Below are 17,709 nucleotides of genomic sequence, written 5' to 3'. Positions count from 1 at the left end.
GTAGACCGATCATCTCGGGAATTAACTCTCTCACCAGTAATTTGTCTCATTACGTTGATATATTCCTTCAAAATCATGTCAGAAATCTCCAATCCTATCTGAGAGATTCCACACAACTAATCAGTTTACTAACAGATCTTGAATGGGAACCGCATTTTTGTTGGCTGACATTGGATGTTGCTGCACTCTATTCCAACATCCCGCATACAGCGGGCATTGAAACTACAAAACACCTTTTAGCAACAGACGACCGTCTTTCTGTCAAACATAGGGATTTTATATTGGATGCGATCCACTTTATTCTAACACATAATGTTTTTACCTTTGAGGGCAAGATCTATAAGCAACGAAACGGGACCGCAATGGGGACGCGCTTTGCGCCAAGTTTTGCCAATCTATATATGGGCTGTTTTGAGGATGATTTTATCTTTTCAAGCCACTATTGGAAGAAAAACATCATATTTTACAGGCGTTACATAGATGACTTGATAGTGATTTGGAATGGTCCCAAGGAAGAGGCCGAATCATTCGTTAGCTACCTCAATAAAAACACATGGAATCTCTCGTTCACATCCAATATAACTACCTCATCCATCGAATATCTAGACCTACTCCTCTATTCAGAGAATAAGAACATTAAGTCCAAGACTCATTTTAAAACAGTCGACGGGAACAGCTACCTCGACTATAGGAGTGCTCACCACAAAAAAGTGGAAAGATAATATACCGTACAGTCAATTCAAACGGATTAGACGGAACTGCACTGATGATGACGACTTCCTCATTCAAAGCGAGATACTACGCTCCAGATTCATGAAGAAAAAATACCCGAAAGGAATTGTAGATAATGCGTTCATGCGGGCAAAAAATCTGAGCCAAGAGGAATGCCTGAATGTAAGGGAGAAGAATGAACTAGCCGAAATACCAAAAAGCATGGACCACAAGACCTCTTTTATTACAACTTTTAACCCTAACCATGAAACCCTAAGAACGATTTTATCAAAGCATTGGCACATACTCAAATGTGATCCATATCTAAAAGACACCATATCCAAAAAACCGCGCATCATCTTCAGGAAAGCGAGATCCCTGAAGAACACGCTTGCACCAAGTAAGTAAATTGAAGAAAAAGAAAAAGAGTACTAACATAACTTCAACTGGTGCAACAGGCCACCTAAAAATCACAGGCACCTATAAATGTAATCATAAACTCTGTAAATGCTGTAATAATATCTCAAATCGGAGACAGTCATTTAAGAGCAATGTGACGGGGGAGGAATACCCAATCAAAAGCCTTCTAAATTGCTCATCTTCTTATGTTATCTATGTGATGGAGTGCGAGTGTGGTTTACAATATGTAGGCCGCACTATCCAGTCGCTCAGAGAAAGATTAAATAAACACCGCTGGAACATCTCACGGGGCTACCTTAAACACAGTGTGTCCCGCCATTTCCTCACCTCTCATAATAAAGACTCATCTGGATTGTCAATCACACCCATCGAAACCATTGCAGAAACAACGTCGGATAGATTTAGGACCTTACAGAAGAGAGAGATGTTTTGGATTTTTAAATTACAAACCCCATGAACTCAATGAGTCCTTAGAGAGCAAATGTTTTTGAACAGTTCTCTGTTTAGCATTTAAAGAAAAATATTCTTCAGTCTTCATGTCATAGCATGTCAAAAACAAAGAAGAAAACAAATGGAATAATTTTTATTTATATATTTTTTTCTTTAATCGCACATTTTTGAGCTATGGCCTGCAACTATAGTCAGGATATTCGCCTCCACCTGTGAGACCCCTTTTCTGTCTTGTCTCATGGTCTTTCATCCCATTGATTTCCCCCCTCCCCCTCCTTCCCCACCACAACCAATTTTTCTGCTCCCTTCCACCTGTACACTCCACATATTCAATTGTCATTTTTCTGCATTTAAAAGACAGCCATGGTCCGGTTCCATCATCCGTATTTTCATTTTTTCCCCCCTAACATCAATTTTCTTATACACATCAGTGATGTCCCCTTATTTATCCCCTAAAGCAATTCACCTTCCTTGAGCAGTAATTTAGGTCAATACTACTCAATCACCATTTGCATCCATCTAAACATCAATACCAAGGGTCATATACATTCATAAATATATGTATATTTATACACAATCAAGTCCACCATCCCTCTCCTATATGTCGGCTGCAGCTCCACAATTCCCCCGTGTAATGTTATTCTGCCTTCATCCTTTCTAAATAGTCTTCAGTTCACTCCCCGGGCGCTACACCTAACCACGCCCCCATATGAACTCGCCGCCCACCAACTCAGGCCGACACGCTCTCTCTCCAGCTCCGATCCTCACAAGCCAGCGGCATCTCCGCCCCTTCACTACGCAATGCACCCCTGTCCCATGTACTCAATTTTCACTATCCCCGGCCTTCTCAAGAAGCTTCCCCTGACCACACCTCCATATGAGCTCCCTGCCCGGATAAGTCCTCCTTTTCACCGCCCCCTCCAGGCTCCGTTCGTGTTCCCTAACCATACACCCCCATGGAGGCCACTCCCATCGACCCGGCCAGCTCCTCCCACCCACACTCCCCTTTTTCTTCAGCAACGCGGGCACTGAAGAGGTCAGCGTCTCACACGCGCCTCTCCAGACGAGCAGTGGAAATCTCCTAGCCTTCCTGGCTCAGGTAAGATGCCGCCAAGGCTGAAAGACTATGCCTTTTTATAACCACTCCTAGAAAGCCACAGTAGTAACACCTTCTGTTGGCCAATAGATAATACACCCTTTAACATCCTGCTAGTGGACACATCACACTTGTCAAACCACATCTGATAGTGTTTTTTCAGCCATATGTAACGGTCAGCAGAGGAAGAGACCGTAGAGCAGGACTCAAGTACAGTGCAGCAGACAAGGAGGCTGAAGTAGAAACCGGCTTTATTAAAGGAGAACTCTAACTGCCGGAGAAGCAGATTTACAATATGAACAGCTTGAGAATTCACAACAAAGATAATGGAAATTTGCATAAAGAAAACAAATGAATCACAAACACAAGTACAGACAATAGCAGGCTACTCTCTTCTAGGTAGTCCTATCTGTCCCCGCTACCCGGGGTGCACCTCTACGGTGCACTAAACTAAATCCTATTCCACTATGTCCTAGCTCCGGTTAGCATCAGTGCACTCACAGTTCGGTGTCCGGCACATGCAGGCAGGTACAGTCTGGGTCCCGATCTGGTTGCTTGCTTCAGCGTGGCTCAGCTCTGGCCTCTCTTTGTAGTCTCTGTAACTCTGGTTAGAGATAATCAGCAGCTCTGGACGTGTAATCAGGCAGGGCCTGGAATTCACTCACAGTTCCTCTGGTAAGTGCCTCACACTACAGCAGTCTCTCTTCTGCACCAGGAAACATCAGCTCAGTCAGAGAGCAAACACACTCCAATGTCTCAGATACTGTGTCAGCAGGCAGGGAGCAATCACTCTAATCTTCCCTGTGGATCTCCCTCTCTGCATCCTTCTTCCTGTGTACTCAGACACCTTCAGCCCAGGCTCTCTGCTCAGCCCGGGAAAAACACTTAACTCCTTGTCCTCTGGAAACAACTCCTCACACTGTCCTACTCAGCCACAGTGGCCTCTGGTGGCTGGAGGGAAACATGACAGTCTGCTATATATATATGTGTTGGAAATGTTGCTGGATGATCAGGGCTGCCTCTTACATGCCTCCCCACTTAAAGGTGGCCGTCCTCGGCCTTGCTATATAGTCCATAGAAATAATGGTTAATGTAACTTTTTATACAGCAGTACAACATTGTCCACAATACATACAGGTGGACCAAATGAACTCATCAGCAGCGTACCTGTTTGGTGGAACCCCTGCAGTAAGCCTACTGGATCTCCGGAGGTCCTGGCTATCTGTTACGACCTGACTCTCTCCACTAGGAACTGCCAGTCTGGATTCATCCACCACAATAGGAGGTTCGGGTGTGTCCGAGGGCCCCTCTCCATTACGGGCCGGCAATGGTTCTGTGACAGTGCCTTCATCACCTGTAACCTGGGAGGCTCCTTCAGTGTTGGGAGCAGTCCACCAGTCTTCACCATAATCTCCATCAGAGATAACAAGTTCTGAGTATGGGGCAGGAGGAGGTGTCCTCTGAACAGGTGCGGGATCTTTGGACCGGCATGGCCGTAACATATTCCTATGTAGAGTCCGTGAAGCAAATTCCTCATTCTCAACCTGCACTTCGTAGACCGGACCATTAGGGTACACTCTCTTGATCACTTTATACGGCTGTACTTCCCAACGCTCACTCAACTTGCCTCTGGGACGTTTCTCTCGTACCAGTACCCGATCCCCAGGCTGCAATGGAACCTCCTGAACTGGAGGACGGTCTGTATGAGCTCTCTCCTGTAACCGCTGACCTGCCAACCGGCGAATGGTCTGGAGACGCCGACGGTGTTCTTTCACCCATGAGGTGGTTGATCGCTCTATTAGGTCTTCTGGCTGTTCTAGGTTTAATTCCACGATCTCTCGACCAGCCCTACCGAACAGTAACATGTATGGGGTGTAACCGGTGGTGGTGTGGACACGATTATTGTAAGCCCAGACTAATTCTGGCAGGTAGTCAGGCCAGTGTGCCCTCTTGTCTTCCTCTAGTGTCCTCAGCATTTGCAGCAATGTGCGGTTAAAGCGCTCACAGGCTCCGTTTCCTTGGGGATGATAAGGAGTTGTCCTGGATTTTTCAATGCCGTACAGTCGATGTAGCTCTTCCATCACTTTTCCTTGAAAGCACGCCCCTTGATCTGAATGGATCCGCTTTGGACACCCATAGACCCGAATGAAGTCTTGACAAATGGCTCGTGCCGCGGACTCGGCCGTCTGGTCCCGAGTTGGGGTGACTACTGCAAACTTGGAGAAGTGGTCGATCATGACCAGGCAATACTGTGGACCTCTTGACGATTGTCCCACAAGAAGATAGTCTATCATCAACACTTCCAGCGGTTCTGTGGTCTGGATGGACTGTAGGGGTGCTCTCTGTTCTGTACTCTTCGTGAGTTCACACACTCGACACTGTCGGCAAACTTCTTCAACTGTGACCTCCAGTCGCGGACAATACACATAACGCTGCAGCCACTGGTATGTCTTGACTGGCCCGAAGTGAGCTCCAAACTCATGAGCCTCTTTGGCTATCTCCCGTGCCATTCTTCTGGGTATCACTACCTGCCACCTCGCCTCTAGGTCGGCAGGCTGTTGCCACTTGCGGAACAAAACAGCTCCATGCACTTCCAGTCTGTCCCATTGATGTAGAACGGACTTCATCTCGGCATCCAGATCAGTCCTTTCTTCTTTGTTGGGTTTCCTGCACTGGGTTACCCAGCTTTTCATTTGCTGCAGTCCAATGTCTTCATCTTGCAATCTGCCCCATTCTTCATTAGTTCTCCCCAATGCTTTGGGTAGCTTACGGGCCTCCCCACTTGTCTGGGCCGCGACTGTTGGGGGAGCGAACTTGCGGAAGTCAGGAGTTTCATCTTCTTCCTTTTGTTCATCCATATCCCCTACTGGAGTTTCAAAAGTAACCCTTGAGAGACCATCAGCATTAGTGTTCTCTGTAGCGGAGCGGTAGCGAATTGAGAAGTCATACTTTGCGAGGCGAGCCGCCCAGCGTTGCTCCAGGGCTCCCAACTTGGCAGTACCCAGATGGGCCAGGGGATTGTTATCCGTCCGTACGAAGATCTTAGCTCCTGTCAGATATCCTGCAAATTTCTCCGTCATAGCCCACACCAGGGCAAGGAGTTCCAGCCGGAAGGAACTGTAGTTATGGGGGTTTCGCTCCGTATCTCGCAAGGATCTACTGGCATAAGCGATCACTCTCTCATGTCCATCTTGTACCTGCGACAGGACTGCCCCAAGTCCGTAGAGGCTGCCATCAGTAGCTAAGATGAATGGTTTATCAAAATCGGCATAAGCCAAGATGGGGGCCGATGTCAGGGCTTCTTTCAGGGCCTGGAAGGCCTCTTCCTGTTTCTGTCCCCAGGGAATACTTTGGCCCTTGGGTTGCCCAGCCGTTCCTCTCAACAACTCATTCAGAGGGCCCGCTATTTTTGCGTAGTCTTTGATGAACCGCCGGTAGTACCCAGTCAGTCCCAGGAAGGCCTTTAACTCACGCAGTGTTCTCGGCACTATCCATTGTCGTATTGCAGCCACTTTGTCTTGGGACGGTAGCACTCCGTCTTGGGACACCCTATGGCCCAGGTACTCGATCTCCCTCTTGAAGAGATGACACTTCTTTGGCTTTACCTTCAGGCCATGGGATCGCAGTCGCTCGAGTACCTGCCCTAGCCGATTCAAGTGTTCTTGAAAAGTAGCAGAGTATACGATGATATCGTCTAGGTATATCAGAGTGGCTTCAAAATTCAGGTCTCCCAGGCATCTCTCCATCAGCCGCTGGAAGGTTCCAGGGGCATTAGTCAGTCCGAATGGCATCCTGTTGAATTCAAATAACCCCATGGGGAGTATGAATGCTGTCTTTGCCTTGTCCTGCTCAGCCACTGGTACTTGCCAGTACCCACTTGCTAGATCCAGGGTGGAGAAGTATTTGGCTCGTCCTAGAGCCGTCAGAGACTCCTCGATGCGTGGCAGAGGATATGAGTCTCGCGCAGTGCAAGCATTCAACCGCCGGTAATCCACACAAAATCGAATAGTGCCGTCCTTCTTCTTGACAAGCACCACTGGGGCTGCCCAAGGGCTCTGGCTTCCCCGCACCACTCCGGAATCTATCATCTGTTTCAATAGCGTCTTCACTTCCTGGTACAACTTGGGCGGAATCTGTCGATATCTCTCCCGAATTGGTGGAGTGTCCCCCGTCGGTATATCATGTGTCATAGCATTCGTGCAGCCAAAGTCATCGGCGTGGCGGGCAAACGCAGCCTGATTCTCCCACAGCATGGTTTCAACTGCTCGCTGTTGGTCTAAACTGAGAGCCTTAACATCTATCTCCATTTGATCCAAGATGGTTCCCCCATTCCATTCTGGGGTCGGCGTCTCTTCTGCACTGGCAGTAACTGCCAGGGTCCAACCAGCATCCCCTACCGGAGCTAGAGTCACTTCTCTCTGACTCAGGATTTCTCCCTGATGTAGGTACACACGAGCCAGTTCCACCCCTGGCGTCAAGGGAACTTCTAGATATCCCACATTCACAGCTCTTATGGGTACTCGTCCATTCTGGACCACTCCCAGTGTCCGGGCCACCAGGACGTCCTGACCCAGCTCTCCTAGGCCTGTTGGTTCAACGAACACCTCCATGCCTTCAAGATTACGGAAAGTTCCCACGGGTAACGTCAGCACGGTCTCCCGACCAGGGGGAAGGGTGAAGGTAGCCTTTCCTGGCGCTCGGATCGTTCCCACCGCCTGGTGTGCTGGTACACTTTTCTGTGTTCCACAAAAACGGATTAGCCGTTGAAATGCTTTCTGGGTAGGTTTGTGTGGGGTGGCTTGTTTCCAGTAACCCGGCCCCCGTTTGGTGAACATGATCTGATCCAATTCTCGCAGGATATTCATGCCCATTATCACCGGCACATCTTCTTTGAACGTTTCGGGGACCAACAAGATACCTTTCCGCCCCACTTCCTGTCCACATAGCCGTACATTCATCCACACGACCCCTGTGACAGGAATCTGTTGTTGGTTAGCCGCTGTAACCCGGACCAGTGTCTCTCGTTCTGGCTTGGCCAGCGCTTGAAAGTAACGGTAGAAGAATGACTCGGGCATAGTTGTCACTTGAGACCCAGTATCCACTAAGCAGTCGACAGGAACACCTTCGAACTCAGCTCGTATAGTGGGGCACCCTGCGACCAGGTGTTCGGAGCTTTGCTGGGTAACTTGGCTCTCCACCTCCCCTGCAGTACGCCCCACTACTGCAGGGGTCGGTAGTTTAACGGCGGCTCTTGGCGTCCAGCTGGATTATTCCGACACTCTCTGGCGAAATGTCCTAGATCTCCACACCGCCAACACTGTGCCCCTTGACGGCCCACTTTTTGCCTGCGAGTGGGAGGTGCCCTCAGAGCTTGGCTGGATGGCCCCACTGAAGGGTAATGAGGGGCTTGATGGTATGGTAAACTAGCATAAGGGCATTCGGGTGTAGGAACCCACGGAGTCGCCTGATAGGTTTGTTGTCGGGCTGGATAGGCAGCCTCAGTAGTATGGCGCGACTCTATCCGTTTCTCCAGGTGTGTCAACTTTTCGTGCATGGCACTCAGGGAGCTCTGCAAGTCTTGTACCACTCTGACCAGGGCTTCCTCATTTCTTGTAACCCCGGGGGGTGTAACGGTCTGGGTCCGTATTACTCCAGAAGCATAGCCGTCTTCTTTGTTTCGCGTCACGGCCTCTGCCAAAATTTGTCGAAAGGTTAGGGTAGGGTCTACTCTGACTCGTTCCCGCAGAGCCTGTTTCAGGGGATTGCTGTAGAGCCCCAGAATAAATTGTTCCCGCAGTATCCGGTCTATGGGTCCCATGCCAGTAACCCCATCTGCCTCTTTTTTTTGTACCTCGGCCAACACTTCCTGTAGGGCTGTAGCGTACTGAGAGACACCTTCGTCTTCCCGTTGAATCCGGTAAAAAAACTTCGCCCGGAGGTGCCCTGCACTGGCTGTTTCCCCATATATTTCTTCCAGGAATCTCACCATCTCTTGCAATGTATTGCGCGTGGCTTCTGGTTGTAGGAGAACATTTCTTCGGGCCTCACCCTCGAGAGCGGCCAAAGCAATTTCTACTTGTAGTTCTGGGCTGACATTGTAAATCCTAACAGCACTCTGTAACCTTGTCACCCAGTCTGACAATGTCATGTTCTGGCCATCAAATTTGGGTAGCAAGTTGAACAACGTGCCAATAGGAAGGGCCCTTGCAAGGGTTCCACCATTGCCTGAGGTACTCACATTAACATCATGCACATTGCCTTCAGCCGCCTCCATCTCTGTGACTGTACCCTGCTCGCAGCGCCACTTGTAACGGTCAGCAGAGGAAGAGACCGTAGAGCAGGACTCAAGTACAGTGCAGCAGACAAGGAGGCTGAAGTAGAAACCGACTTTATTAAAGGAGAACTCTAACTGCCGGAGAAGCAGATTTACAATATGAACAGCTTGAGAATTCACAACAAAGATAATGGAAATTTGCATAAAGAAAACAAATGAATCACAAACACAAGTACAGACAATAGCAGGCTACTCTCTTCTAGGTAGTCCTATCTGTCCCCGCTACCCGGGGTGCACCTCTACGGTGCACTAAACTAAATCCTATTCCACTATGTCCTAGCTCCGGTTAGCATCAGTGCACTCACAGTTCGGTGTCCGGCACATGCAGGCAGGTACAGTCTGGGTCCCGATCTGGTTGCTTGCTTCAGCGTGGCTCAGCTCTGGCCTCTCTTTGTAGTCTCTGTAACTCTGGTTAGAGATAATCAGCAGCTCTGGACGTGTAATCAGGCAGGGCCTGGAATTCACTCACAGTTCCTCTGGTAAGTGCCTCACACTACAGCAGTCTCTCTTCTGCACCAGGAAACATCAGCTCAGTCAGAGAGCAAACACACTCCAATGTCTCAGATACTGTGTCAGCAGGCAGGGAGCAATCACTCTAATCTTCCCTGTGGATCTCCCTCTCTGCGTCCTTCTTCCTGTGTACTCAGACACCTTCAGCCCAGGCTCTCTGCTCAGCCCGGGAAAAACACTTAACTCCTTGTCCTCTGGAAACAACTCCTCACACTGTCCTACTCAGCCACAGTGGCCTCTGGTGGCTGGAGGGAAACATGACAGTCTGCTATATATATATGTGTTGGAAATGTTGCTGGATGATCAGGGCTGCCTCTTACACATACGCCCTTTTTTGATTTCAGTTACTATTATCCTACAGTATTGTGGCTAATACAACATTAAGCCCATTTTTATAACAGAGATTTTATTATAAATACAGCAGCATAGATACAACATTGTTTTAATTCCGTATTGATCTTATCGTCCATGACTATTAATATTATTAATTTATTAATTTATTTCTACATATACTTTTAATCTTCTCCTTTTTGTGTACTTTTGTGAGATTTACCATTTTATCAGTATATACTATAGTTTCTATATTTACAGCTATACTTATCCACATCTATTTATTTTTGTATTTATTTATCTATTTTATTTATCTATGTTTTCTGTTTGTCATACAGAATTACCATAGGGAAGTACAAAATTTACGTTTCCAAATATATGTTTCTCCTTTCTTACCTAACCTCTCTTTTAGACTTGATAAAGGGGACTTTAGCACCCCGAAACGCGTTGTCTTACGAATAAATGGAACATTACTGAAACCAAAACACTGTCTTTGATCGGTTGTTTCGTGCGCCCCCAGCAGTCCACACGCTCCACTTAAGGTTCAGCGTACTTCTCTTCTATAGTACATAAGTCCATTATATCTGACCTATGCAGCTATCTAAAATACATATATTTTTTCTGTGGGACTTATTTTAATTAATAATGACTAAAAGTTAAGTTTTAAGTAGGATAATTATTCAGTGATATACAGTTTATATTCCTACATTGTACACAATTTTGCTTTACTGTGAATTTCTTGTATAGAATGGCTAGTTTCTTGTCCGGTCCGATTAACACTGATCAATGGCTGGCTGAGGCCACCCAAGTTTTCTCAGATCAAAATATTGACTGCGTAGATACACCAGGCAACTTAAAATCCCTGTTCAAAGAACTATACGTGTGCTACAGGGATAACATCAAGTCCTGGTGGGAGACTCAATCCCTAGAAAATTATATAAAATCCGAAATTGTCCCCAAAGGACTACGTATTTTTATTTCCCCTGCCACTAGATCCCAAACATCAGATCTATTAATAAAGTGGGAAAAGACTTTAACAGAAAGCTCCTTTAACCTCATGCGTTTATTGCTGGCAGAGGAACGAGCCACCTTGGAAAGAACCTCTGCCAGATTGAACACTGCCATTGAGCAGACTCTTAAATTTAAGGAAGATCCTGATTTCCCTAGAAGAGAGAACAATCTACAGATCTCTGTTGAGAGATATCACAACTCTATAAAAGAGAGAAAACATAATCAATACAAAAAAGACCTCCTTGAATTTAAAGAAAAAAGAGCATATACTAACCTGGGTGAAAAGACCAAATCAGTAACAAAAGAAGTCTCTTCCTCGGAGGTAGAAACCTCGGACACTGATAGATCCGTGGATTATAGCTCCCGAGGTAGACCCAAATATAGAGGATCTAAGGGACCCAGAGGTCGCAGGGGTAAATACCAAAAATGGGGAACCAACACCAGAAACGAACAACAGACCACATATTCAGAAGCACCATGTTCATCTGGTTCTGGTTTGCCATCCAATTTTTTAGGGTCGGGGGGATACCGTACGATCTCAGGGACCGACCCCGATCAGTAAAATAGACACACATCAGAAAGGACAAATCATTAATCTTACCGACTATACTTTTTCAGATACTGAAATGAACATACTAACTAGGGGGACCTCCTTTGTACCAACTACCAGGTACAACTCATTTTCTTGGGTGAAGGACTTACACCTTTTTTGTCGTAAACTTAAATGGCAGAAATTCTTCAGACATAGTGACTTGGAGGAGAGTGTCAAATTAGGGATCCCCCTGAATGAACTCCCTCTGGTCAAGAATCTGGCAGACCTTTTGTCAGAAGGGGAAAGAAAAATAGGTGAAGGCCCCTTTACCAATCTTAAACCTAAAAGTACTAAACTCCCTCCCCCAATGGAAAACAGCTCCATAGATCTATTTTTGACAATAGTAACTAAAGAACTAGAAAAATTAGACCACAAACAGCTCAAAAATGGTTCTAATCTAAACAAAAAGGAGATAGAGGCCATGATGCAAATTCAATCTAATCATGATATCATCTTAAAACCATCTGACAAAGGTGGGAATTTGGTGGCTATGAACCACCAAGACTATAAACGAATGTGTAATACCATACTTAACGATAAAAATTACTATCAAATCCATGGAGCTGATCCCACAGATAACTTCACTAGGGAGCTTGAAACCATTCTTATAGAAGCCCTAGAGAACAAAATAATATCCAATGATGAAGTTAAATTTATGCTTGCACCATACCCCCAAATTGCCACTTTTTATACCATTCCTAAAATACACAAAGGACTAAGCCCATTAAAGGGACGCCCTATTGTGGCAGGTATTAATTCTCTCACACAGAATGCGGGTATTTATGTTGATAAGATTTTGAGAAACTATGTCACAGCCCTCCCCTCTTATATTAGGGATACTTCCGATCTATTGAGTAAGATAGACGGGATACAGCTGGATGATGACATCCTTATAGCCTCTATAGATGTTGAGGCTCTATATAGTAATATCCCACATGATAAGGGACTGTGTGCCATAAATCATTTCCTTAAAAGCCGTGGTACACAATATCATGCACATAGTAACTTTGTTCTCAAACTTATGGATTTCATCCTTAGACATAATTACTTTCTCTTTGACACCCGTTTCTTCCACCAGCTCAGGGGCACAGCAATGGGGAGCGCATGTGCCCCCACTTATGCTAACCTGTTCCTGGGCTGGTGGGAGGACACTGTAGTTTTTGCGGATGAATGTCCGTGGACGTCGAGGATAGTCTTCTGGGGCCGCTATATCGACGATATTCTGATATTTTGGGGCGGCCCCAGACGACTATTCTTTGACTTCTTGGCCGACCTGAACAAGAACGATATAGGTATGCACTTCACATCTGAAGTGTATAACCAAGGTCTGGCCTTCCTGGATTTATTTATTACTTTGAGGAATGGTACTATTATTACAAAAACTCATAGGAAACCCACAGCGACAAACAGCCTGCTTAGGTGGGAAAGTCATCACCCTGAAAATCTCAAATGTGGCATCCCAAAGGGGCAATATTTGCGAGTCCGCAGAAACTGCACCACCCAGAGAGACTTCTTTAGTCAGGCCAAAGACCTTAAAATTAGGTTTAACCAAAGAGGATACCCGGACTATCCTTTACAAAGAAAAACCTATATATAGCCCTAACAAAATTACGGGCTTACCCCTAATTAGAATATATATAGCCGATTGAAGGAGTAAGGTAAGTAAAGTATACTTTAATTCAAAGAAAATATACTGCAATAGTACAAAAATACTCAATTTTATTAAGAAAATCACAAAAGACACATGATCAGCACTGGTCACAAATAAGACAATACATACAGGTTACAATACATGTTAAAAACCAAGTGAACCGATGGTGGGCTGCCAATACATATATCTAAGGTAAAGTGCAAGTGCATAATTATACCCAAATGGTCATGAGTAGTGGGCATATAGTATCCAAAAGCTGTAGCTGTTAGATACCACAAATATCCACATGTATATATGTGTCAGGATTTGCCACAAGCCGGTGTGAAGATATACACCAAAGTTATCAAAATTAGGGCAATAACAATAATCAAAATTGTATTTGACACATGATGGAAACCATTATATATACTGACCAATTGATTTGATTGTATCGTGCAGCAATACCACCGGTCCACTCCCCAACGCACGTTTCGCGTACAGCTTTTTCAAGGGGTATTGGTTGACAGAGAGGAGGGTCACCCATAAATAGGTCAGGTGGATACATTTGATTGGTTGTTGGACTCGTGTTTGATTGCATTTGAGGCTCACCTGGGTACTATCACATGGCGGACATTACTGGCGCCTGGCCTCTCAATCGCATGCCACCACATCCGGTGACGCCGCGCCGGTCCAGAGGAAGGCAGTCACGCACATCCTGTGCGACACGCGTCACTCTGGAGCGGCCGGCGGCACACAAACGCGGCGCATGCGCAGATCGCCGAACACGCCACCTCCGCCATATTAAATGAGGGCACATAACATAACATAGGGATGTATCAGGAAAATCAGATTGCTTTACATAGAATGATGGTATCTTATCATATATAAACCATACTGTGATAAACACAATTGTTATACTGAGGCATGAACATATATATACTGACAGTCCACATCCAAAATTTGTCAATTTGTCAATGTATGTATACACGTGCACAGAACCTCATCTCAATTCAACTTCAATGTATATACATATATATATATATATATATATATATGTTCGTCAGGTGACAGTACCTGAAGTGCACTTGCACTAGACAGATATTGTACACCTGACAGCCATAATAGTCATACACATCGAATAACAATTAGTTCGATATGTTATACTAGGGTGGTGACGCATGCGCAGGAGACGGCAAGGACCAAGCCTGTGCCAAATGCTGTGAAAAATAAATGATAAAAAATTATTATACTTAATAACAAGAATTACAAGCTAATTATCATAATGATTAATTTTACAGTATACATGAGGCCATAGATTTGACCAAGAAAGTGTTATCACTCGACCTCAGTGGGGGGCCTTAAACTACATATTAGGAGGATATTGGACGTTGTTATTCCTACCGACCTCTTTTCCTCCTGACATACACAATTAGCCATGGCAGGAGTAAGTAGTATTAAGGTCTCCCAACTCAGAGGCCTCAAGGTGCAAAGTGAAGTACTAAAAAAAAGAGTTGTTAGTTACGAAAGGAAAAAGCAAGACCAAAGTGAATGAATAACAATATAAGTTACATCAATTTTACATATTAATTGTATCTAAAATAACACAATTACATATAATTGGCTATATATGCCGTGAGCCAAAGATATGTATATGAGCATCCAAATTGTTCAAACATAAGGAAAGGACAAATGAGGATGTACCCTGCCAAACCGTGAGTATTTCGCATACACCCCTATCCAGGCGCCAATCACCTGTACACCGATATAACCGATGTTCAAACTGATCACATCCCCAGTCACACTAGAGGTATCATGCGACCACTCATCATACCCCGAGCCTCTATATGCATAGAAAAATCCCCCATCCTATCCACCGCCCATTCATGAGTGCCCTTCAATCATCGCCATACACATAAACATAAAGAAACCTGGACAGAGCACGGAGATTCAAGGAGGAGGCATTCACAGGAAAGATGCAAAAGGCACCTTGTCATTCAACCCATATGGCACTTGGGTTTGAAGTTTGATTATCCATTTACTTTCCACTTGTTCAAGTCGTCTAAAGAGATCGCCTCCTCGAGATCCTAGATTTACCCTATCGATGCCACGAACCCTCAGGTCCTGCCATCGATTATTGTGTTTCAACCGAAAATGTCGTGCAACTGGTTTGAGTTTTAATATTCGTTCCCTATCATCAACTGACACTTTTGACGCCATCCGAATATCACTCTGATGTTCCTGAAGGCGTATACGCAGTTCGCGTGTCGTCATGCCAATGTAGATTAACCCACATGGGCATGTTGCGTAATAAATGACGCCACAAGTACTGCAATTGATAAAGTGCACAATTTTGTATACATTTTTACCAGATGAGTCGCTAAATGACACACTTTTTACCATAGCCCTACAAATGCTACAATGTCCGCACGGTGTCGAGCCCCACTTTGGTCCCTTGGACTGAAACAGGAATTCCTGGTTGTTAGGTGGGACATAATGGCTAGATACCAGAATGTCACTAAGATTCCTGCTACGTCTAGAGACCAGAGTGGGGGCCGAGGTGAGAACCGAATTCAAGACATGATCAGTTTGCAATACAGGCCAATATTTTACAAACGTTTTTCTGATGTTATTCCATTGTGGATTATAATCCGTGATCATACAGACTGGTCGAGCTTCATCCACCGCTGCATTTTGGACTTTTTTAGGCTTTGTTGTGAGGAGGGTCTGTCGTGATGTATTGACAGCTCGCTGATACCCCCGTTCAATAACCACAGGGTGATATCCTCTTTGTGCAAAGCGTTGTCGAAGCTGAGTCGATTCTTTTTCAAAGTCCTCTGTTGTGGTGCATAATCTTTTGGCTCTTAAAAACTGCCCAATCGGTATAGATCGTTTTTGATGTTGTGGATGAAAGGACGATGCATGCAACAAAGCGTTTACAGCAGTATCCTTGCGATGAATTGCCGTCGATAGAGTGCCATCCGTGGTCGTCTTGATGTTGATATCCAAAAATGTCATTTGACTTTGGGAGATGGTTTGGGTCAATCTAATATTCCAATCATTCGCGTTCAGTTGTACCAAAAATAAATCAAGTGCCATCCTGGATCCCTGCCAAACAAACAAAATATCATCTATAAAGCGGATCCAGGATATGACCTGTCCATCCGCCCCATCCATGATCTGTTGTACATATTCACGTTCCCAAAGACCCAAAAATAGGTTAGCGTATGAGGGCGCACAAGTCGCCCCCATCGCCACACCTCGTAATTGGAGATAGTGTCGGTCTTTAAAAAGGAAGTGATTATGTGTGAGTACAAAATCCAACAGGATTAGTATGAATTCCACCAGTTCCGGCGGTAGATTCCTTGTCTGCAAGAAGAAACTGGAGGCCTTCAAACCAAGTTCATGCTGAATGCAGGTATACAGCGATTCTACATCGCATGTCACGAGATACATGTCGTCTTCCATATGGACATTCTCCAGCCGCTTTAACACATCGGTGGAGTCACGTACATAAGACGGAAGACATTGGACACATGGCTTGAGGTAAAAATCCAAGAAGCGACAAATGGGTTCGCTTAGCCCACCACACCCCGACACTATCGGTCTACCCGGAGGTCTCGTTGAAGATTTATGCACCTTCGGTAGTAGATACAGTGTGGGGGTTATTGGATGCTTCACCACCAAGCCATTGTAGACAGTCCTGTTAATGATTGATGACTCCACCGCTGTCAGCAAAACGGCCTGTATCTGCATCTGATAGTCATTGGTAGGGTTAGAGGTCAATCTCCGGTAGCAAGCAGTGTCACGTAATTGACGATGAGCCTCCGCCTCATACATCTCGATAGGCCAGACTACCACATTTCCACCCTTGTCCGCCGGCTTAAATACCACCTTCTTCATTGCTTTTAATTGTTTTAGGGCCACTCTCTGAGAGTGATTCAAATTGTCATATGAACGTTTCGTGGGGAGGATAAATAACTCCTTCACCACCATTTTTACAAAAGTTTCAATTGCCGGGCTCAGAGACAAGGGTGGAAATGTGACAGATCGGCCACGGGTGAAGGGCTGAAATTTCGACTCACCTCTTTCCTGCTCCATCAGTAGTTCCTCTAGTGTTCGAAGCGCCTCCAATTCCTCCGGGGCTGTAAAGATATCATTTGAACATGATTTAGAAAAGTGTTTCCTGTAGACCAACTTCCTTGCAAACAGGAACGTGTCCTTGATTGCAGTGAAGTTGTCATATACAGACACAGGACTAAAAGATAGTCCGAGAGACAGCAGTTCCAGTTGGGGATCAGAGAAGGTTATATCCGAAAGGTTAATTACCTTTAGTTCCCCATTTTTGGAATCATCCAGATTGTTATATTTTCAGTTTAATTGGAGTTTTTGATGTCATCATCGTCTGTCCCACCACTGTTGAACCCTCAGCACGTTGTGAGTGATTGCTTCCGTATGGATGTCACCGAGCTTGAGGCCGAACGATCGGTGTTACGTTTATAGTGCCACCGAAATATTCTTTCATTTTGGTAGTCTGAAATATCACGCTGAAATTTCTTTGCCTTTTGTTCTTGAATTTCTTTTTCCCATTGGGCTTGATCGTTGTTTAAATCTTGCTCAAATCGTGC

The 17,709-nt window shown here is 45.4% G+C and overlaps 2 protein-coding genes across 2 annotated transcripts in view; both read right to left on the bottom strand.

Moving 5' to 3' along the window:
• Positions 1 to 17,709, bottom strand: part of LOC122944429 (pterin-4-alpha-carbinolamine dehydratase) — a 71,847-nt gene that overhangs the window by 31,713 nt on the left and 22,425 nt on the right. The gene's annotated exons all lie outside the window — the stretch shown is intronic.
• On the bottom strand, positions 13,123 to 17,467 carry LOC122944428. The gene is made up of 3 exons (XM_044302671.1): positions 17,411 to 17,467; positions 17,167 to 17,226; positions 13,123 to 16,189 (listed from the first exon to the last, which is right to left on the bottom strand). Exon 3 carries the CDS (start codon positions 16,178 to 16,180, stop codon positions 15,047 to 15,049), a length of 1,134 nt encoding a protein of 377 aa, XP_044158606.1. The 5' UTR covers positions 16,181 to 16,189; positions 17,167 to 17,226; positions 17,411 to 17,467; the 3' UTR covers positions 13,123 to 15,046.

Source organism: Bufo gargarizans, chromosome 8 (assembly GCF_014858855.1).
Source record: "Bufo gargarizans isolate SCDJY-AF-19 chromosome 8, ASM1485885v1, whole genome shotgun sequence".
NCBI classification, from domain to species: Eukaryota; Metazoa; Chordata; class Amphibia; order Anura; family Bufonidae; genus Bufo; species Bufo gargarizans.
Note: the sequence above shows the minus strand (reverse complement) of the source record. Positions and strands in the feature narration are given on the sequence as shown.